We start from the raw sequence: 24052 nt of genomic DNA, 5'->3' as shown, positions 1-24052 counted from the left end.
TTCCTTGTCCAGATCAAATTTTATTTTTCCAATAGTTAGCCACCACTACGGCTTTCTCGTTGGCTTGTAGCAGCTCACTAAAACTGCAGGGCTCCGGCAGTAGTCGACACATGAGCAGATGTGCCTCGTCTTGTACCTCTCCGCATCCGCAAAGAACGTTGTCATTGTTAGTCAGCAGTCCCCACTTGCACAGATTAGTTTTGCATCTGGGTACACCAGCCCTCAGCATATTTAGTGTTCTCCACACTGTATAAGGAAGTTTGTCTCCAGGTGCCATTTGCTCTTTTGGTATTATCTGCAGTGTGGTTTGTTCATTCTCCCATTTACGGACTCTATTATCTTCCTGTGAACCATCAAGGATCTTGGTTCTTGCAATAAAGCTATTTCTAGACTTAAGCCTCCAAGCCTGAGTGACGTGCCCAGTCAGTGGGTGTCGAGAATCTGTTTCTTTCTTTGTTCTCTCAGCGTCTGCTGCCACCTGCCTTCTGATCTTGCATGGGGCAATTCCAGCAAGCAGGTACAAATTACCCGTTGGTGTGGGTCTGAGATAGCCTGTAACAATTTGCATTGTCTCATTTACACTTACATCAACCTGTTCAGCATGTGCAGATGCTTCCCATACTGGCGCTGCATAGTCTGCTGCAGAAACACACAGAGCAAGTGCTGATGTCCTCAATACTGATGGTTGAGCTCCCCATTCATAGTTTGTCAGCCTGTGGACGATGTTATTCCTGGAGCAGACTTTAGCCTTGGTGTTTTGGCAATGCTGCTTGAAGGAAAGGATTCTGTCAAGTACAACCCCAAGGTATTTAGGTGTTGGACAGTGCTTTAGCTTCCTACCTTGCCATGCAACGTCGAGCTGAACTCCGGCATCTCTATTGCGCAGATGGAAAGCACATACTTGGATTTTGTCAGGGTTTGGCTTGAGGTGATTGGCGTCATAGTATTGAGCCAGTTTTTCAAGCGCTCTAGAGAGATTTCGAGATGTAGCATCAAAATTGGACCCCTGGACCACCACAGCTGTATCATCAGCATATACGAACAGTCTTGCATCTTGAGGTATAGGTTGGTCATTAGTGTACACATAAAGGATGGGAGAAAGTACACTTCCTTGTGGTAAGCCATTCTTCTTCAGTCACCATCTACTGTTCTTACCATTTAGGGACACACAAAATCTTTGATTCTACAGAAGACTACCAATAACCATCGTCACCCTACAGTCCCCTGAGAGGTGATATAATTTGCACAATAGCTTTCTGTGGTTTACCGTGTCATATGCAGCAGTAAGATCTATGAAGGCTGCTCCAGTTATTAATTTTTTTTCAAACCCATCTTCTATATGTTGTGTCAGATTAAGTATTTGCCCACAACAAGATCTTCGTGGTCTGAAACCGGCTTGTTCCTTTATGAGCTTTCCATCTATAGTTTCTTCCACCCGGTTGAGAATCATCCGCTCCAGTATCTTATAGAGATGGCATAGAAGTGACACTGGTGTATAACTTTTGGGGTCCTTTATCTCCTTGCCAGGTTGTAGTGAAGCCACCACTCTTGCCTGCCGCCATAGTTTTGGAATATTCAGCTCTTTAATACAGGTGTTCATCATTTGTAGTAACCAGTTTTGAGTTTTGGGCCCAAACTGTTTTATCTGCTCCATTCTAAGGTCATCAGTTCCAGCGGCCTTATTCAGTTTCATACTCTGAATGGCGTCTTCCAGTTCGGTTGCTGTGAATGAAGCATTGAGGAGTCCGTAATCTTTTTGTTCTTGGGGTATAACTCTTTCCCTTTCTCTTTTCCCTTTGGTTTTCCCATTCTTCAGAAGTTGGCTAGCAATCTGATTTGCTGTTACCCTGTTCTTCTGCTGGTGGTCAGTTGGGCCCCCACTTAAGTTTTTCAGTAATTTCCATGCACGTCTGCTGTTTTGTTTCATGTCAAGATTCTCGACTAGTTTGCACCACCGTGATCTCTTATCCTCAGCAATAGCCCGCATTAGTTCCTCCCCAGCCTCCATCGTATCTTCACTGAAGGGGTCCTGAGTGAACAGCTTTTGGTACCTGTCAAGTAAGACCTTGCTGCTGCCGGTCAGACCCTGGGTGTACTGGGTACGGCAACCCCTTGGGATGTTTTTCCTTGAGATCCCTTTCAAAAGATAGATAAATCTACCATACTCATCTGGTCGAGGAGGAATTTTCTCAATCTCTTCGTCCAATTGTTCTTTAAATTTCTGCCAGTGTGCCTTTTTGAAATTAAACCGTCTTTGGAAAGGCACCTCTTCTGGTTTAACCATGGCATTCACAACACAAATGACGGGTCTGTGTTGTGTACTTGGGATAGGTTCTTCAACAAGCTTCATGCACTGTGCTGCCAACTTCCTACTCACAAAGATGTTGTCGGGATTATATCCCCTTCTCCATCTTTTGCTGTTGAACGATGCTGGCTGTTTTGGGTCATGAACGAGTTGTAGGTCGTTAGTGTCAGCCCAGGATTCAAGCTGTACACCATTCTCATCAGTCTCATTATATCCCCATGGTTCACCATGGCAGTTGACATTGCCCATGACAAAATTAATATGGTCATATGTAAGTTTGTTTGGTTCATGGAAAACAAAGTCCACATCTGGTGGTTTGTACACAGATGTCACAGAGAACTTCTGGGCATGAATGGTAACTACTTCAATGTTATTTACTTCTATCATTGCGGCTGATGTTACATTGAGCCCGGGTCTGATGAAAATCGCACTCCCATACTTGTCGTAAGGTCTTTCAATGGCCAAATCAATTCCTGCTATTTTAGGTCTGTGGCTGGCGGCTCCCCAGTGTGTTTCCTGCACCAACAATACGTCGCATTTATGTTTATAGCACATGTCTGCTAATAAAACACTCTTATGACTAGAGAATCCCTCAATATTTATCGAGATGGTCACAAGGGGGTGATCTTGATAAAGGCCGTTGCATCTTGATGTTAATTTGGTTTTGGACTTTAACTTGATCTGGTGTTAGAAGGATTAGCCGGTGAAATCTTTCACTGTTTCCAGGGTACTCCCGATTGTGTCTGTCTTCAGTCTTTAGGCTCACAGTCTTCTAGGAGGCTGCTTCTTTGCACCCCTTAGATTACAGTGCAACATCTTTTTATTGGTGTCACAGTATATTTGTTTTAAAAATGCAAACAATAATAGTTTTTCAGTGGTAAGTGATATTGCCATGATCTCATTGCTCACGTAATGCCCAGCATTTGAAAAAAATAATTCCAACTGATGAATGCACCAAACATCTGTGACAAATTTACTGCGGTATCCACAACTCTTCCTTCAAGCATTGCAGAGATTAGATATTTCTTGATTCTGTCCATAGTAACTATTTTTGGAGGTAAGACTGACTGATATTCATAAAATATGAAGGAAAGAAAATTAGTCTTTAGTCACAGTCATAATTTTTGCTTAAAGCCCTATATATCTTAAGTCCTGAAGGCCCATCTTCAGTTATTTGACATGTTATTTTGTCATTGTGAGACTACAGTGATTGATGGTGTAAAACCACTGAATTACACATTACTTTAGATTTTCCTAATAACGGTTAACATTTTTGATAATTATGTTTTTACAATGTAAATTATACGTACTTCAGTTCTTAACAACTGCTAACTGAAGGAGGCCACTAGGAACTGCTGAGTGAAAAATAATGACAAAATAATATGTTAAGCACCTGAAGAAGAGCATTCAGGGATAAAAATGTGTAGTGATGTAAACAGAATTTTGTTTACAACTTAAGGATAATGTTATTTCCTTCATATTTGATTATGTTTGTCAGTCATATCTCTAAAAATAGCCACTATGGATAGAATTAAGAAATATTTAATCTCTGCCATGCTTGAAGGGAGAGTTCTGGATATTATAGTAAATTTGTCATGAACCTTAACTGAGTTCATCTGTTGGAACTATGCTGTCAACATTTCTTTGAAATGCATGTTGAACAGTGTTACAATGTCTTGTAATCTACAAGCTCTGTGTGTACCAAAATAAATACAAATTACATCAGTCTTCCTAAAATTAAAATTGTTGATTTTAAAATTTTCTGCAAGTGGTTTAACATGAAAAACAAAACAATCTATGATTTCCCAAATATAAAAAAATTGTGTGATGGAACAGAGTACATAATTATGCCAACAGTTATTGAGTAAACTTAATGGCAGATTAAAACTTTGTGACAGACTGAGATTCAAACCCAGAATGCCCTGACTGACTCAAGTTTCTTGTTCCATGCTGCTTTGCATTGCCTTATCACATGTCTTCTTTTGTGGAAGGTTTATCTCAGTTCAATGAATGATCATAAGTTGCCAAAAAATCTAACCGTTAACACTTACTTTTGTAAAAGTATGGTATCAACTAGTTACACCATGAATGACCTTGTGAGTCACATCCTCATTATGTTAAAATATAAATTACAATAGATTTTCCATTTGAAGCCAACATTTGCCAGAATTAATACTCAAAATTAATTATATTTTATTCTGTTCATTTCATGTATGCTTTCTTAATGTCTGTGTAGTAACTACAGCATGGTTTTGAGTTCCAGCATAAGTAAATGTGTATCTTTGGTGATTTTAGTCCATCCTGTCTTGGATAATTTAATTCTTTTATTGTTTGTAGATATTTATGGCGTCAGTTCATCTAATTACTGTTATTGCATTTTGTCAGTTAGTGGTGCAGTAGTAGTTAAATTTTGCACTTTTAAAATTTTTGTCACTGGAGCAAATTACATGCCAAGGAAATAGTGAATAACAACAAAGTCACCATTTTTAGTGAATTCATAATAAAGTGTACTGGTTATTTTCTTCACAAATAAATTTATTAACTGCTCAAACATGTTGGAATATCAACAGTATAAGGAAAAGACACATTGTTACTCATCGTAAAGATGACACATGGAGCTGCAGCCAGGGACAAAAGCTTTCAGCCAAAGCCTCCTTCAGGAAAGGAAACAAACACACGTTCATTCACACAAGCAAGCACACCTCATGTAAACAAGACCACTATCTCCGCCACCTTGGACTGAATGCATCATGTGAAAATAAGGGTAGGAACAAATAAATGGACTCCCCATTCCAAGTGCATGAAAGAGAGTTTCTCCAGCTCATCAATGTTTCATTTCATTTCATTTTAGTGTTTCCATTCTTTTTTTCTGCTTTGAGTAACAATGTGATGTTAGATGCACCAAAAATGCTTCTACTGTAGTATAGTTAAAAAACAGAATGTGTTTATTGTGACAATCTATTTTTATGGCATTTCCTTTTAGTTTTAATGGTATTGAAATGACAGGAGTTTATTACTGTGGTCATCTGATAAAATCAATCCCAGCCTTCATGGACGCTAGAATTGGGGTTAATTAATATGATGTATACTCAAAGTCCATCACTGTGGTATCAGTAGTGCAGCTCGGGTTAAGACTCAACCAAGACCCATTTGTTGCAGTAGTAAACAATGATTTACCATTTTGGATTGCTTACATAGTTTTGAAATATTGTTTGGGTTCTTGTTTAACATTTGCAAGCAACGTATTTCTTAACTTTACATATGCAAAATATTTAATCGTTTTAAGAAGTTTTCTTGGTACAAAGTGTGACACATTCCAGTTTTATGAATTATTTTTCATTGTATTGAATAAGTTTGGCCGATTAGGGCAACTTCAGGTTTCAAATATGGGGAGGACAGTATGTTCTATAAATGTCCTATTGCCACTTACTTTGAGTCACATAGGTAAACATGTCTTTTTGTTCTTTTTATTCTATTATGATTTGTTAATATTTACAGCATTAGTTCATCAAATTATTCTGATTGTATTTTCTCAGTTTGTTGAGTTGAATGTTTCTAAATTTTGCCATTTTTGTTGTTGAAACAAATTACTTATCAAAGTGAATTGTGAATTTCCACAACAAGCAGTAATTCTGTTTATGGCCTGTCAACCACAATAGTATTGGAGGGCAGCGTGGAGAGTAAAAATCATAGAGGGAGACCAAGAGATGAATACACTAAGCAGATTCAGAAGGATGTAGGCTGCAGTAGGTACTGGTAGATGAAGAAGCTTGCACAGGATAGAGTAGCATGGAGAGCTGCATCAAACCAGTCTCAGGACTGAAGACCACAACAACAACAACAACCACAATCACAGTTAAAATTAGAACAGCAAGTGTATATTGTCAATGAATGCTAATGATTGTTACCCTTTCTTTCGTATTTTAGATCTGAAAATGGCCTAATTTGACCTAAAGTAGACAGTAAAATATTTGTGATTTAGACTTTGGGTTGTATGTAAAAGTACAAACTTTATTTCTCCTTTTGTCAAAGAAGCCTCACCTTTCTGTGCACACTAATCTTCTGATGCATACTGTATGTTATAGTTAAGAAAGTCAAGCAGTATTTCATATCAAGATATTCAATACAGACGTTAATGGACAAAATGTTCCAGTACAAATACTTAGAGTTTGACATGAATGCTGCTACCAAATACGGTAATTGTGCACCATAAGAGCTATCTGAAATTGAATGTTGCTCATCCAGAACGAATGTAAACTGTTTCATTTCTACTAGAAATAAAAACTGAAATTTTAGAATCCAAGTTTCTTTTATAAAATTTCATTTGATTTAAGATATTTTTATTCAGGATTATTGTCATAGTTTTCTGTGGTAAACAGTTTTTGTGTATATTCAATAACATGCAATATCCCAGAAAGAAAAATGATTTCAGATATTTAATATGACAACTCAGAAGTTCTCCTTGAAGCTCTTAGACAATGAAATGTTTGATGCAATCGTATCTGTAATTGCCCCTATCACCCAATTTGGACACACACTATATTTAGAGATTATGAATATAGCTGCAGTATTTTAGAACTTCATGAATATTTCTTGCAAAATCATCTGTAATAGTCATACTAGCAGTCCAATAATATCATGTACATTGCCAGCTCAAATCAACAACACAGAGCATGGAGAAACATGTGCTAAGGGAATCAATTTGTGCACTTTGGAATTCAAATATTTCTAGTGTGTACACTAACACATTATTGAATTTTAAATATTATTACAGAATCTCATCAGAGCCTTACTTTATCATAGCTAGAGTAGGAACCTCCTTTGGTAGTTGTTTCTGCAATTCCATTAAAAGATCAGTATATTTTGAGATTGTCTCCTTAAACTTGTTTGTTTTGTGTAGAGCTACTATTTGTAGATACCAATCTCAGCTTTTAGCAGAATAAATATTATTTTGGTAATGGATGTTCAATGTAAATGATTGTGCAACTGGTTAATTTTTTAGATGAAGTGGATATTTGATATATGTTTATTAAAAATGTAAACCATCAGGAAACCATCTCAGATATTTCAGATTAATAGAAAAAACTGTATTTACCATTTGTGATGATAATGAAAAAATACAATTGTTATGTCTAGTTCCTTCGATGACAAAACCAGATTATTTGTACAGAATTCTCTTGTTTGGAATTCTTACAAGTTGTTAATGTTGATACAGCTGCCAATCCTCTTCAGCTACATCATTGTGTTGACTCTTTTTCAGGTTTTTGTGTGCCGTCATTTGTCTGATAAGAAAGACCTAAATATTTTTAGTTTGATGAATGAACCCTGTGTTGTTTTTTTTCCACATCAAGTGACGAGAAAACAACTTGTTAGCACATGACATTTCACAAGTTTCTTTCTTGGGCTCATTGTCTCTGATAAGCACATCCATCATGTCTCGAATCACTAGATTTGCTGGTTTAACTTCCAATCAACACAAAACACTGCATGTGGAACCAATCTGACAGGTGCCCAATTGCAGAACTTGTGTACAAATTGTACCATACTTAGTAACAAAAACTACCACTGATTGCAGAGGAATACATCTGCAGTGCTTATATTAAAAGAAAGAAAAACCCATTTCCATGATCACAAGATAATAATTATTTTTAAATGTCTTAGAAAGAGCCCAAGGAAAGGAAACTAATGTTAAAGGAGGGGGAGTATCACAAAATGATATATGTTTCTTGTGCGGAAAAATATTCTTGAACTGGACCTGTTCATATGGAGTTTTACTGATAAGCTGTTATGAGAAAACAACCAGACTGACAGCCAGATGTATCACAAGTATTCTCTTGGTGAACTGGCAATCAGACTGTGCACCATTTTCACTGAGGGCTACGCTTTAACATGTCTACAAGTCAGAGTTATGTGGCCTTCAAGTCAGAATTACGTGGCAGTTGTTGGCTCTGAGCAGATGAGCGTGACAGTTGTGCGTTTCATGTTTAAATGAATTTATAACGCAGTATTGATTCTACAGCCTTAATTGTTTTGGTGAAGGAAGGTCAATCCTGTGGCTATACAACTGAATATTGAAGAATTAAGTTCATTGACTGTATGCAAATTGTACACTTTTCACATTAATGCAACAAAATTTTTCATCTGAAACAGAGTAAGTACTGAGTTTATTTCTGGTAATGTTTTATTACAAGCTACCTAATACTGCTCATGAATGGGTCCACAAATGTAGTCGTATCACGATTTGTCTCATCAAGCAATTCTTATCTTAGCTCAGCATTTTGAAGAACATTACAAGCCTTCACTGTGACAGTTGTAAATGCTCTTGGGATGCTCAAAGATGGTTGAAAGTTAGTCGTTTTATTGACAGTTATGGAAATTGCACACTCTACAAATTGTCTTGTTCAACTTAAGCAGTGGTATGGGAAGCTGACGGACCAGAGTAACTTTAGCATGAAGTATTACTGCCAAATTACGTAACTTGATGAAACTTGGACCACATATGGAAAGAACTATTACAGTATAGTACAGAAGATAAATGAAAGAAATATGCAATGATATGAACAGAAATGAAACTTTTATTCAAACATAATAGTTACACTGAAGTCATTGTGATTTATGATGGTCCCATCGACATTACCCAAGGCAGAATGTGGTTCTTAATAGGGTGTGTGATGATAGTGGATAGCAATGCATACTGTGCAATGTGTCCCCATACTGGGCACAAAGTTCCACTCCTCCACAGCATGGTTGACAACTGCTGGATGGTCACTGGTGCACGTTGATGTGCTGCAGTACATCTCCCCATTGCATCCCACATGAACTTGATGGCATTTAAGTCAGAGAAATGGACAGGTCAGTCCGTTCGCTGAATATCCTCTTGTTCAGATGGCTCCTCTACCTGCGCAGTTTGATGTGGTCATGGATAATCATCGATTAGAAGGATGTCATGGCTGAATGCATCCATGAAAATATGCAAATTAGGAAGGAATACAATATTACAATAACATTGACCAGTGAGAGTACTGTGTTCAGTGAGTTGGAAGTCAGTATGCCCATGCAACATTATGCCTGTCCAAGGTAGTACGTGGACCACCAAAATGATTGTGGTCGACAATGTTCCTGGATGCGTGACATACCCTCATATATGGATGGGGAGAGGTGGGAACATACACTGCACCAGTGTGTATGAAAAAAATTGCCAAAAGTTATGAAATTCATCGCCACCTCCATGTTGTAGGTCACCCAGTCACCCATTTATTTACCTCTTGCTAGAAATTCTTGTTGTGAACACGTGTCCTGACAGATAATTTCCTACTGTATTTGGTGTTAAACCCTGAAACAAAAATGTTTCTTTTTTTTCTCTGAAAGTGGAATGGAGTTTCCATATAATTTCCACGTGTTCATCGTTATTTCCTACTGTTTCTGTATATGATAATACAGCACTAGTGAATCTAGCCTAAGGTGAATAGTATTCCTATCTTCCTCTGTTCCTCTCTTCAACCTGCCCCCCCCCCTCTCCCTGTTTTTGTGTGTGTGTGTGTGTGTGTGTGTGTGTGTGTGTGTGTGTGTGTGTGTGTGTTTTGCACTTCAAAATTAATTTTATGTTTAGTTTTCATCGTTTGGATGTGCCACTTTTAAATAAAGCTACTTTTGAATTTTTACAGGGCTACCTTGCCTGTAGGGGAAACCTCCCACGCTCCTAGCCATGAGCACCACTGTGATATACATCGGAACATGAATTTCTTCAACCAGTTCCCAGGTAACTGTCGAGTACATATTTAGATAATAATATACTTGTCATGTTGTATTCTTATATCAAAATGGACCTCCATTTGCATAATTTCAAATAATGGGGTCTCTTTTCTGTGAGTTTTAGAGCTAGTGCTTACCATTCTGCATGTCTGTATGCTTTTTATTTAAGGTGTTGAAATGGTTTACTTTAAGCTATTGAAATAATAGGACTAGATGAGGTGTACATGGTATGGTCTGAATAACTGTGAAATTTGCCAGGTGATAAGAAGAATCTTCTGTTCAGTTTCCTTGACCTTTCCTCTTTCACAAATTTTGTATAATGAGCCCTATGTTTCACTGTCACATGATGTAAGTAATTCAAAACTGGCATCTTTTATTGTGAGATGAATGCTGTCATTAAAACATTAGAGTCAAATTAAAAACAAGAATATAATTGAACTGATTAACTATTAACTCCCATAGCTATGAACTAGTATAGTTAGTGTGCAAGTATTTTACCCTGAAGTGACACATATTTGTTATGTTACAATGACTGATTTATAGCTTGAGCATTTTGACCTATTGCTTTTCAGCATGTGCAGAATGATAATGCCTTTGTTTTAATTTACAATTTTATGTTTCACTATCATATTGTCAGAAAAGCATTCCTTTATTTGAACCTGCTGTCCAAGAAACATAAAAAATGCAGTCTACTGGTGTACTTCATTTTGGTTCAAAATTTACTGTTTAGAGCAGTTGATTTATATGTATGAAAAAGGAGCAAGTTGTCACATTGCTTGCCATAGTGTAAGAACAGTTGTATGTGTAATTTAGTTCTCTGCATCAACCAATGGAAAATCCAGGGAAAGAAAGTTGCTGCTCACCATATAGTGGAGATGCTGAGTTGCGATAGGCACAACAAAAAGATTCACACAATTATAGCTTTCGGCCATTAAGGCCTTTGTCAGCAGTAGACACACACACACACACACACACACACACACACACACGTCTGCAGTCCCAGAGTGTAGTTTCAGTTCTCTGGGACTGCAGATGTGTGTGCAAGTTGCATTTGTGTGTGTGTGTGTGTGTGTGTGTGTGTGTGTGTGTGTGTGTGTGTGTGTGTGTGTGCGCGTGTGTGCGTGTGTGTGTGTGTGTGTCAACTGCTGACAAAGGCCTTAATGGCCTAAAGCTATAATTGTGTGAATTTTTTTGTTGTGCCTATTGCAGCTCAGCATCTCCACTATGTGGTGAGTAGCAACTTTCCTTCTCTGGTATTGTTAGTTCTCTGCATGTAATTCATGTGTTTTTAAATAGACTGAAATGCAATGCCACTGAGAGTTGCTTGATGAGCTGCTTCTGAGCTTCATCCTTCATGCGTAATACAGTTTCTGGGAATGTTTGACTTCTGCAGTCAGCTGATACTTACATATGGGCATTTTGAATTGAAACAATCTCTCTATCATCTGGCAGAAAATCCAAAGAGATTATGGTCATATGTAAAATATGATAACAGCAAGACACAGCTGATGCCTTCTCTGTGCGATAGCAATGCAAATACTATCAATGACTACTGTGAAAGCAGAGTTACTATACACAGCCTTTCAAAATTCCATCACTAAAGAAGACAAAGTAAATATTCCAGAATTTTGAATCAGGAACAGCTGCCAACATGAGTAACTTAGAAATAGATATTATCAAGTACTCAATAGATAAATTCTTAGGTATGAAGTAGTAACTGTAAAATAATAATAATAATAAGTAAAAAATTAATTATTTTGTGTAAAGAAAATTTATTTTAAAGTGACACGTTCCACATCATTATGAAATGTCGTATTCATGATCTGTGGAACAAGGATTAATGTATGTGTATATGTATGCAACTTAAATCACTTAATAAAAGTGAGTATTCCGGTCCAGATTTTATACCAATTAGGTTCCTTTTAAAGTATGCTGATGCAATAGCTCCACACTTGACAATCAAATACAACCGTTCTCTCGACGAAAGATCCGTACCCAAAGACTAGAAAGTTGCACAGCTCACACCAGTATTCAAGAAAGGTAGAAGGAGTAATCTACTAAATTACAGGCCTGTATTATTAACATCGATATGCAACAGGATTTTGGAACATATATTGTATTCAAACATTACGAATTACCTGGAAGAGAATGGTCTATTGACACACAGTCAGTGTGGATTTAAAAAACATTGTTCTTGTGAAACACAACTAGCTCTTTACATACACAAAGTGTCGAGTGTTACTGACAAGGGATTTCAAATTAATTCCATATTTATAGATTTCCAAAGGCTTTTGACACTGTACCACACAAATGGCTTGCAGTGAAATTGCGTGCTTAAGGAATAGCATCTCAGTTATGTGACTGGATTCAGACTTCCTGTCAGAGGGGTCACAGTTCATAGTAACTGATGGAAAGTCATTAAGTAAAACAGAAGTGATTTCTGGCATTCCCCAAGGTAATGTTATAGGTCCTCTGCTCTTTCTTATCTATATAAACGTTTTAGGAGACAATCTGAGCAGCCATCTTATGTTGTTTGCAGATGGTGCTGCCATTTTATCGTCTAGTAAACTCATCAGAAGATCAAAACAAATTGCAAAATGATTTAGAAAAGATATCTGAATGCGGCAAAAATTGGCAATTGAGCCTAAATAACAAAAAGTGTGATATCATTCACATTAGTGCTAAAAGGAATCCGTTAAACTTTGGTTACATGATAAATAATTCAGTTAAATAATGGGGATTACAGTTATGAGCCACTTAAATTGGAATGAGCACAAAGAAAATGTGGGGAGGGCAAACCAAAGACTGTTTTTTATTGGCAGAACACTTAGAAGCTGTAATAGCACTACTAATGGGACTGCCTACACTACGGTTGTCTGTCGTCTTTTGGAGTACTGCTATGTTGTCTGGGATCCTTACCAAATAGGATTAACAGAGTACATTGAGGAAGTTCAGTGAAGAGCAGCATGATTCATATTATCCTGAAATAGGGGAGTGGGTGTCATAGACATATTGCAGGATTTGGGATGGACACCATTAAAACAAAGGCTTTTTCATTGCAGTGGAATCTTCTCATGAAATTTCAATCTCCAACTTTCTCCTCCAAATGTGAAAATATTTTGTTGTAGCTGACCTACATAGGGAGAAACGATCATCGTAATAAAATAAGGGAAATTAGAGCTTGCACAGAAAGATGTAGATGTTTGTTTTTTCTGCACGCTGCTTGATAGTGGAATAATAGAGAATTATTCTGAAGGTGGTTTGATGAACCCCCTGCCAGGCACTTAAATGTGATTTGCAGAGTATCCATGTAGATGCAGATGTAGATTAAAATTTATTGCTTTGATTTATCTTGTACTAATCCACAGTGCTATATGCCAATTAATTCTAAACATAGTCTGTAGATGAACACAGAAATTTCTGGGACAAAATATTTGCTTTGAGGTACAGTTCAAACCACTTTATTTTTTGCGAACACAATACAAGTAACTTGTATGACCCATATAATGCTTCATTCAAACAATGGAAAATCCAGGATGGCATGTAACAATATTAAAGACGGAAAGTTGCTACTCACCATGTAGCGGAGATGCTGAGTCGTGATAGGCACAACATTGTTGATCTCCACTTCTGAGATGGCTACATCAGAACCTCCGTCCGTATCAAACCTACTAACCACCAGCAATACCTCCACTTCGACAACTGCCACCCATTCCATACCAAGAAGTCCCTTCTGTACAGCCTAGCCACCTGTGGTTGTCGCATCTGCAGTGACGAGCAGTCCCTCTCAAAATATACTGAGGGTCTCACTGAAGCCTTCACTGACTGTAACTCAGTACCATCTGGGACTGGAGCAACTGAATTACATTCTCCGCTAGGGTTTAGATTACTTCTCGTCGTGCCCTGAAATGAGAAGTGTCCTGCTCACTATCTTTCCCACCCCTCCTACAGTGCTATTCTGCCGTCCACTGAAGCTACACAATATACTCGTCCATCCTTACACAATCCCCGCTCCCAACCCCATACCTCATGGCTCATACCCCTGCAATAGACCTAGATGCAAGACTTGTCCCATACATCCTCTTACCACCACCTGCTCCAGTCCGGTCAGTAACATCACCTATCGCACCAAAGGCAGGGCTACATGTGAAACCAGTCGTGTGATTCACAAGCTAAGTTGCAAGCCATGTGCTGCATTCTATGTTGGCATGACAACCAACAAGCTGTCTGTCTGGATGAATGGCCACTGGTGAACTGTGGCCAAAAAACAAGTGGACTACCCTGTTGCTGAACACGCAGCCAAACATGATATCCCTCATCTCAATGACTGCTTCACAGCCTGTGCCATATGGATCCTTCCCACCAACACCAGCATTTCTAAATTGCGCAGGTGGGAACTTTCCCTGCAATACATCCTAAGTTCCTGTAACCCTCCTGACTTCTACTTTCGTTAGTCACTGTCCTCCAGTCCCCTCCCTGTTTCCATTCCAGCACTTCACAGCTGTCATTTCACCACCACACCCAGTCTTTTAATTTCTTTTTATTTCTCTCCTTTCTGCTACTTACCCCCCACCCCACCCCACCCCCCACCCCACCTTCTTTCCTGCCCTTCATCTAAACTGCAGCACTTCACCTCCCACTCCCCTCCCCCCCCCCCTCCCACCCCCCACCCCAGCCTCCTCCTTACCCCCACCCAGTCGCCACTCCCATCATGCAATGGTGCTGCTGCTTGCATGCTCGCAGTGTGGTTTCAGTTGTCTGAGACTGCAGACGTGTGTGCAAGTTGTGCTTACATGTGTGTGTGTGTCTGTGTGTGTGTGTGTGTGTGTATGTATGTGTATTGCTAACAAAGGCCTTAATGGCCGAAAGCTATAATTGTGTGAACCTTTTTGATGTGCTTATCGCAACTCAGCATCTACGCTCTATGGTGAGTAGCAACTTTCCATATAATGCTTATTTACAACCAGTTTGTCTCATTGTCATTAAATCAAGCTGGAGCTGATAACATGTATACAAGATATTAGTGATTTGGTCTTCATTTCAATCAGTTATTGTGCAGCGTATTTCCAAATGCTCAGTGTTAAATTTGTTTGCAGTTAAATTAAAGAAACGGATATACAGCACCGATATATTTTGTTACATCTTCAGCTTAACTTTTCTGTTCTGCAGATGATTTAGGATGATAAAGGGTGATGGGAAAATGTGGTGGATATAGAACATAGAATTTGGGAACATAAATTCAGTAATAAAAGTGTGTGTTTAAAGTATGCCATTCAGTGTGTCATTGTACATAGCACTCATGGCACACTTTGTCTTCAAGAGTGTATAAGACAGATACGTTCCATTTCAGTGGACAGATTCAAGTAACTCATTGTGGAATTCTATAATACTTAGTTTGTTGTTTCTTGAAGAATGTCAGTGAAATATTTTTTAACTGTCTATTTTAGTCCAGCAATGATTGCAGATTTGTATGGCACACTTCTCTTTTACAGTGTAACCAAGAATTGTCACAAACATCGAGTCAGGGGATGTGGGAGTTATGGAATGGCACTATAATACAGGGTGTATACGACCCAGGACAACCGGGAGATCCGGGAAAAACCCGGGAATTTTTTCATCCGGGAGAAAACCGGGAAAAACCCGGGAATTCTTTCGGAATTCCGGGAATTTTTCATTGTTTTAGTTTTCAGTTAAATTTTTGGGATTTTGACTGGTAAGAACCAATACTCTAACAAAGAGTATTACTGTAGCCCGCTTCTGCAGAATAATACTGCAGGAACAAAACATGAACAAGAGGGGAAAAAAAAAAAACGAAAATAAAACTTAAGTCGCAAAGGAAATGCGCTGTATGCAACAAAATGCAGTGCTCATACAAGCGTCTGCCAACAGCAAAGTGTGTCAAAGGCTTTAGGAAGACTATGCAATGCTTCTTAACAACAAATTGCCTCCAATGAGCGTGACATGACAGCTGTTTACATTAGATTAGTTTTAATGCAAGATCTTTTAATGTTTTACACGTACAAACATACGGCCTTCCTGCATCATTGTAGCTGCGCAAGTACAGTGACACCTGTTATCTGGCGCTCTGTGGCAACTGTCGAACCAAACCTATTTCTAACAGGTCACAGGAAAATATTGCAGATGGTGGTTTGAAAAGCGTTACTTTGAAAGTTAATTTCCTTTTATGCAAGATGAACTATGTGCGAGAATGTACGTCGAATTTCTTAAACCACAGAGCGTTTGACTCTCATTTAAAAATCAACTCTTTGGGGATGACCATCTAGAAGAATTTCTTGCCCAGAAAATCAGACATTTATGTTGTTATTAAAAATTTTACTGGCACATTTATGTGGTGTATCTTAAAGTGCAACACGCGTAAAAGAGATCAACATTATATGTGGAAGTTTAGCTTCTCTTGCAGCTTATTAATCTTCGAGACCAATATTATATGTGAAAGCTTTGCTTTTATTGTAGCAACAATATGTATATTAATTTAAACCATTAACTTCCCTTATTTGTGTGTTCGTGCTACTTAAGAGTGATCTTGCTGTTGGCTGACTACATCACGTCTCCTATGCTGTCATCAGCTGGCGAGATCACACGACATGAGGTGTGACTCGCTTACGAAAGCATGTCACAATCTCGATTTCAATACTTTGGAAAGTAACATGCGGTATTTGGTGGAATTCGAGTTCATACTTTCGTAACACGAAAATTTGCAGCGTACATGTTGCTGCACATCAAAGATCTTTCCGAAACGTGTTTTTTACCCTTAGTTTCATTTTTTAAAGTGCCGGGTAATTCTACGTCAGTGTATAAAACCATAAACAATCAAAGGATTGATAAGTTTTACAGTGACGATTAAAAGTATACTGTCACTTAACACGGAAAAAGTGTGTTTTCATCCGGGAGAAAGTGTATTTTCAACCAGGAAATCCGGGAATTTTTTTTCCTTGTCCATGTATACACCCTGTAATATGATATAATGTGCCTTCCAAACAATTGATAAATGGCTTCTGCCAAGTTTTAAGCAGTATATGCAAGCTTCAACTTCAGTGGAAACACATGTTTATCATGATTATGTGTGGGTAGCTGTGTAACTTTCATGCAGATGAAGCAAAATAATGGACTGATGTTATTGTTAGTCTCAGTGCATCCTCCAGTTGAACTAAACAAATTAATGATTTTATAGCTTGACATAGTATAATATACTGTAACCTGGGTGCTACCTAATGGATGTCTGTGTAGCTGAGAAGAATTTTCTTTTTTGCAGTAATGACAGTTGTGTGTACAATGATGTACATGGAAATGGACTTCATCTGAAATTCGCTCATTAGTAAGGAAACTGGTGTCATCTAGCCATTATTAGTTCATAGATCTCAACAAAGAATTTGTGCCCATTGTGTTCTTTATGAAATGACTTCCTTTTTGCCTGACAAAAGGAAATGGGACATAGTATCCCTTCAGTTGTCTAATGGAAATGTTGCCTTATCATAAATAAAACGTGACTGTGGCATTAGCAAAGAAAAAAATGAAATGATCATATGGCATTGCTGACCGGAAGGCCCCATCCAGGGAAGTTTGGCTGCCAAGTGCAAGTCAGTCAACACCATAGTGGGCGACTCAGGACAACAAAACACCCAGTCCCCAAGCAGAGAAAAACACCAACCCGGCTGGGAATCGAACCCAGGCCCACTGCATGGGAGGCAAGCACGTAACCACTCAGCTAAGCAGGTGGACAGTAGAAAAGAAGAATGCACTTTATTGAGGGAAAGCTGTAATTTATAATTCATATACTATTCTTTGTGTGTTTCATCACCTCAACTGTTGCAATTATTCCAATCTCTGACGGAAATTTAGGGTGGCATCAATATGCCGTGTGATACATTATATTCCAAAGCTGTCTGAGAGCTTCAGAAACAAGCTAAATTACTTTTTATTCCATTGTGTGCCATATTCCAATTCCATCAGACATTGAAACACAGTCCTGAGACACGAACTAATAATGTTGCTTAAGTGCATTTTCTTCAGTAATACCGAGCGAGGTGGCGCAGTGGTTAGACACTGGACTCGCATTCGGGAGGACGACGGTTCAATCCTGCGCCCGGCCATCCTGATTTAGGTTTTCCGTGATTTCCCTAAATCGCTCTAGGCAAATGCCGGGATGGTTCCTTTCAAAGGGCATGGCCGACTTCCTTCCCCGTCCTTCCCTAATCCGATGAGACCGATGATCTCGCTGTCTGGTCTCCTTCCCCCAAAACCAACCAACCAACCAATCTTCAGTAATCACACTACCACTTCTTTTATAAAATTCATTTTACAGTGACTCTCCATTGTGCATCACTCTTGTGCCAGTTTGCTATTATATGGTAGAATCTTCTCATTAATTTAATATTAGCCGAAAACACTTAGAAATACTCTAGCTTACTGTAAAATAAAATTTCCTCTGTTCCACACTGTATGTCCTCCCCCATTCCTTGAGAAGCAGAACAGTTAACATTAACAATTAAACTGCATTTTTACTCTAACCGCCAAACTGATGAAAGCAAGCCACGGGACCTCCTCTAGTTAGTTCTCGGTTGTGCCATTCATTTAAATTTATCGTCTACTTTCCCATATTTTGGAACATTTATAGGGAGCCCTTTAGAATTTGCTGTACTTCAAAGTCCGCTGAGTGGTTAACGCTGAAATTTTTTTAGAAATGTTTTATTAGTGGTGTTTGATAAATGAAGAGTTAAGTAGATGAGTCACAGTATGTATGTAGCTCCTAATACACATTTTCAGGCTTTTGTACTACAATGCAGAACGAACTGCTAAAACTGATCTGTAAGCTCTGTGTTGCAGAATACTGCAGATAATGTCAACCAATAAACCAAATCAAATTTGAGGATTAAGTGTTACCTTTACTACCGTAAGTGGCATTCAAATGAAAATGAGACAGCTAGAAAAAAGTAAGTAAACTGTGTTTTGTTTCAAAAGTGATCACCATAACTATTAATACAATTATCTTACTGTGAGAAAAGGTGGTGAAAACTTTAATGGAAAAACATTTGCAGTTGCCTTCTGAGCCTTGATAGTTCCCAGGCATGCATCTCTTTGTCTGAAACAAATTGACAGCCATGAATGTCTTTCAGCATTGCTCAAGAAATATGGAACTTGCATGGGGAGGGATTAGGACTGTATGGAGGATGTGTAAAGGCTTCCCAGCAAACTTCTGCAGCATAGTGGAAAAAATATGCCACCAAAATGCCCACCCACGTGGTGTTTAGACTACGCTGCAGGAGTTTCATGGGGAAGCCCTTACACATCCTTCATACAGTTCCAATCTCACCCAATTGATTTCATAGGAGGTGTAGTAGTACAAGTTTATATGCCAACTAGCTCTGCAGATGACAAAGAAATTGATGAAATGTATGATGAGATAAAAGAAATTATTCAGATAGTGAAGGGGATGAAAATTTAATAGTCATGGGTGACTGTAATTCGATAGTACGAAAAGGGAGAGAAGGAAACGTACTAGGTGAATATGGATTGGGGGGTAAGAAATGAAAGAGGAAGCCGCCTGGTAGACTTTTGCACAGAGCATAACTTAATCATAGCTAACACTTGGTTTAAGAATCATGAAAGAAGGTTGTATACGTGGAAGAGGCCTGGATACACTGGTAGGTTTCAGATAGATTATATAATGGTAACGCAGAGATTTAGGAATCAGGTTTTAAATTGAAAGGCATTTCCAGGGGCAGATGTGGACTCTTGACTACAATCTATTGGTTATGAACTGTACACTAAAACTGGAGAAACTGCAAAAAGGTAGGAATTTAACGAGAAGGGACCTGGATAAACTGACTAAACCAGAGGTTGTACAGAATTTCAGGGAGAGTATAAGGGAACAATTGACAGGAATGGGGGAAAGAAATACAGTAGAAGAAGAGTGGGTAGCTTTGAGGTATGAAGTAGTGAAGGCAGCAGAGGATCAAGTAGGTAAAAAGACGAGGGCTAGTAGAAATCCTTGGGTAACAGAAGAAATATTGAATTTAATTGATGAAAGGAGTTGTTGTTGTTGTTGTTGTTGTTGTTGTTGTTGTGGTCTTCAGTCCTGAGACTGGTTTGATGCAGCTCTCCATGCTACCCTATCTTGTGCAAGCTTCATCATCTCCCAGTACTTACTGCAACCCACATCCTTCTGAATCTGCTTAGTGTATTCATCTCTTGGTCTCCCTCTACGATTTTTACCCTCCACGCTGCCATCCAATGCTAAATTTGTGATCCCTTGATGTCTCAGAACGTGTCCTACTAACCGGTCCCTTCTTTTTGTCAAGTTGTGCCACATACTCCTCTTTTTCCCAATTCTATTTAATACTTCATCATTAGTTATGTGATCTACCCATCTAATCTTCAGCATTCTTCTGTAGCACCACGTTTCGAAAGCTTCTATTCTCTTCTTGTCCAAACTATTTATCGTTCATGTTTCACTTCCATACATGGCTACACTCCATACAAATACTTTCAGAAACGACTTCCTACACTTAAATCTATACTCGATGTTAACAAATTTCTCTTCTTCAGAAACTCTTTCCTTGTCATTGCCAGTCTACATTTTATATCTTCTCTACTTCGACCATCATAAGTTATTTTGCTCCCCAAATAGCAAAACTCCTTTAGTACTTTAAGTGTCTCATTCTCTAATCTAATTCCCTCAGCATCACCCAACTTAATTCGACCACATTCCATTATCCTCATTTTGCTTTTGTTGATGTTCATCTTATATCCTCCTTTCAAGACAATGTGCATTCCATTCAATTGCTCTTCCAAGTCCTTTGCTGTCTCTGATGAAAGGAGAAAATATAAAAATGCAGTAAATCAAGGAGGCAAAAATGAATACAAACGTCTCAGAAATGAGATCAACAGGAAGTGCAAAATGGCTAAGCAGGGATGGCTAGAGGACAAATGTAAGGATGTAGAGGCTTATCTCACTAGTGGTAAGATAGATACTGCCTACAGGAAAATTAAAGAGACCTTTGGAGAAAAGAGAACCACTTGTATGAATATCAAGAGCTCAGATGGAAACCTAGTTCTAAGCAAAGAAGGGAAAGCAGAAAGGTGGAAGGAGTAAATAGAGGGTTTATACAAGAGCAATGGTCCTGAGGACAATATTATGGAAATGGAAGAGGATGTAGATGAAGATGAAATGGAAGATATGATACTGCGTGAAGAGTTTGACAGAGCACTGAAAGATCTAAGTCGGAACAAGGCCCCGGGAGTATACAACATTCCATTAGAATTACTGATAGCCTTGGGAGAGCCAGTCCTGACAAAACTCTACCATCTGGTGAGCAAGATGTATGCGACAGGCATAATACCCTCAGACTTCAAGAAGAATTTAATAATTCCAATCCCAAAGAAAGCAGGTGTTCACAGATGTGAAAATTACCGAACTATCAGTTTAATAAGTCACAGCTGCAAAGTACTAACACGAATTCTTTACAGATGAATGGAAAAACTGGTAGAAGCCGACCTCGAGGAAGATCTGTTTGGATTCCGTAGAAATATTGGAACACGTGAGGCAATATGACTTATCTTAGAAAATAGATTAAGGAAAGGCAAACCTACATTCCTAGCATTTGTAGACTTAGAAAAAGCTTTTGACAATGTTGACTGGAATCTCTCTTTCAAATTCTGAAGGCGGTAGGGGTAAAATAGTGGGAGCGAAAGTCTATTTACAATTTGTACAGAAACCAGATGGCAGTTATAAGAGTTGAGGGGCATGAAAGGGAAGCAGTGGTTGGGAAGGGAGTGAGACAGGGTTGTAGCCTATCCCTGATGTTATTCAATCTGTATATTGAGCAAGCAGTAAAGGAAACAAAAGAAAAATTCAGAGTTGGAATTAAAATCCAAGGAGAAGAAATAAAAACTTTGAGGTTCGCCGATGACATTGTAATTCTGTCAGACAGAGCAAAGGACTTAGAAGAGCAGTTGAACGGAATGGATAGTGTCTTGAAGGGAGGATATAGGATGAACATCAACAAAAGCAAAACGAGGATAATGGAATGTAGTCGAATTAAGTCGGGTGATGCTGAGGGAATTGGATTAAGAAATGAGACTTAAAGTAGTAAAGGAGTTTTGCTATTTGGGGAGCTAAATAACTGATGATGGTCAAAGTAGAGAGGATATAAAATGTAGACTGGCAATGGCAAGGAAAGTGTTTCTGTAGAAGGGAAATTTCTTAACATTGAGTCTAGGTTTAAGTGTAACGAACTCGTTTCTGAAAGTATTTTTATGGAGTGTAGCCATGTATGGAAGTGAAACATGGAAAATAAATAGTTTAGACAAGAAGAGAATAGAAGCTTTAGGAGTGTGGTGCTACAGAAGAATGCTGAAGATTAGATGGGTAGATCATGTAATTAACAAGGAGGTACTGGATAGAACTGTGGAGCAGAGGAGTTTGTGGCACAACTTGACTAGAAGAAGGGATCGGTTGGTAGGACATGTTCTGAGGCATCAAGGGATCACCATTTTAGTATCGGAGGGCAGCATGGAGGGTAAAATTGTAGAGGGAGACCAAGAGATGAATACACTAAGCAGATTCAGAAAGATGTAGGTTGCGGTAGGTACTGGGAGATGAAGAAGCTTGCACAGGATAGAGTAGCATGGAGAACTGCATCAAACCAGTCTCGGGACTGGAGACCACAACAGCAACAACAACAGGAGGTGTTCATTAATTACATAAGGTTATTTCTTTAAAATTTGGGCTCCCCTCTCTCCATTGTGAGATTTGATAGTTCCACCCCCCCCCCCCCCCCCACCTCCCCACCTTATGTGTGGTTTACCCTGTAATTTTTAAACAATTAAATGTGTGTGGTATGTTCATGTTTTTGCTTCAGACAACTAAAAATAGATTGCTCAGAATTAATTTCATGAAACAAAATGTTATCCATTATAATAATTGATATTCTCTGCCATTTAGCAGCTTTCAAGACAGTTTATGTAATTAAACTTGTTATAGTGCACCTTAAACATAATCATCATATTCATCTCTGATTTCACAGAAAAAAATGTAATACATAGATTTTTAGGACTGGACTGGACTGGATTCTTTGGGAAAAGAAACCAAACAGTGAGGTCATTGGTCTCATCGGATTAGGGAAGGACGGGGGAGGAAGTCGGCCGTGCCCTTTCAAACACACCATCCCGGCATTTGCCTGGAGAGATCAAGGGAAATCAAGGACAACCTAAATCAGAATTGAACCGTCGTCCTCCCTAATGCGAGTGCAGTGTGCTAACCACTGCACCACCTCACTCGATAGATTTTTAGAAAATGCATTAAACAGTGTCTTTAACACATGATTAAAACCACTTTATTTTAAATAAAGCACCCCTGAGTATTCGGACGAACAGTCAGGTACACAGACCGGCAGATGGACAGAAAGGCTCTGCGAAAATAGTGACGGCTGGTTATCATGTTCTAATGTGCTACAGCACCCTGCAAATATTGCACGAAAATTATGCCATTTCTCTTTGAATTCAAGCCGAAATTGCTCTAGAATAATGCCATTTCTGTTTGAATGCATGCCAGAAATCACACTAGAAATACGCCGTTTCTCTTTGAATGCATGCTAGTATGCAAATAAAATGAACGGAACATGTTTTGTAGTCCTGTCTCCACAATAACTAGAACTAGTGTCAGGTGCTCAAATGATAGTCAGCTGTGCTACAGTTAGCTCATAGAAGGGACGCAGTTTTCTGTTTTCAACTGTGCATGTGTTGATGTTATATCATCACTTCTGGCGTTATGATTGACACCTTACTCACAGCACTATGTCAGTATTTTTCTTTGAAATTATATGAGCTGTGTAGCATACTGTGCAGGCATAGAGTATGAGGGATTTTTGAATAGCATCTCAAGCAACTGTGTGATAGCTCAGTGGTTAGGTGAGTGGACTGGCAAGTCATCAACTTGGATTCAGTCCCCGCTACTATCAACAATTTTATTTTTTT

General features: G+C 38.7%; 1 protein-coding gene across 11 annotated transcripts in view; it reads left to right on the top strand.

The window, feature by feature from the left end:
• LOC126457214 (mitogen-activated protein kinase kinase kinase kinase 5) overlaps window positions 1–24052 on the top strand; it is a 313638-nt gene that overhangs the window by 211707 nt on the left and 77879 nt on the right. For all 11 annotated transcript variants that reach the window (XM_050093332.1, XM_050093331.1, XM_050093328.1 and 8 more), the window contains one exon: window positions 9970–10064. In XM_050093332.1, the coding sequence (XP_049949289.1) occupies window positions 9970–10064 (95 nt within the window). The remainder of the gene's footprint in view (window positions 1–9969; window positions 10065–24052) is intronic.

This window comes from Schistocerca serialis, chromosome 2 (genome assembly GCF_023864345.2).
Source record: "Schistocerca serialis cubense isolate TAMUIC-IGC-003099 chromosome 2, iqSchSeri2.2, whole genome shotgun sequence".
In the NCBI taxonomy this organism is placed as follows: Eukaryota; Metazoa; Arthropoda; class Insecta; order Orthoptera; family Acrididae; genus Schistocerca; species Schistocerca serialis.
This window is presented reverse-complemented; position numbering and strand designations above follow the sequence as displayed.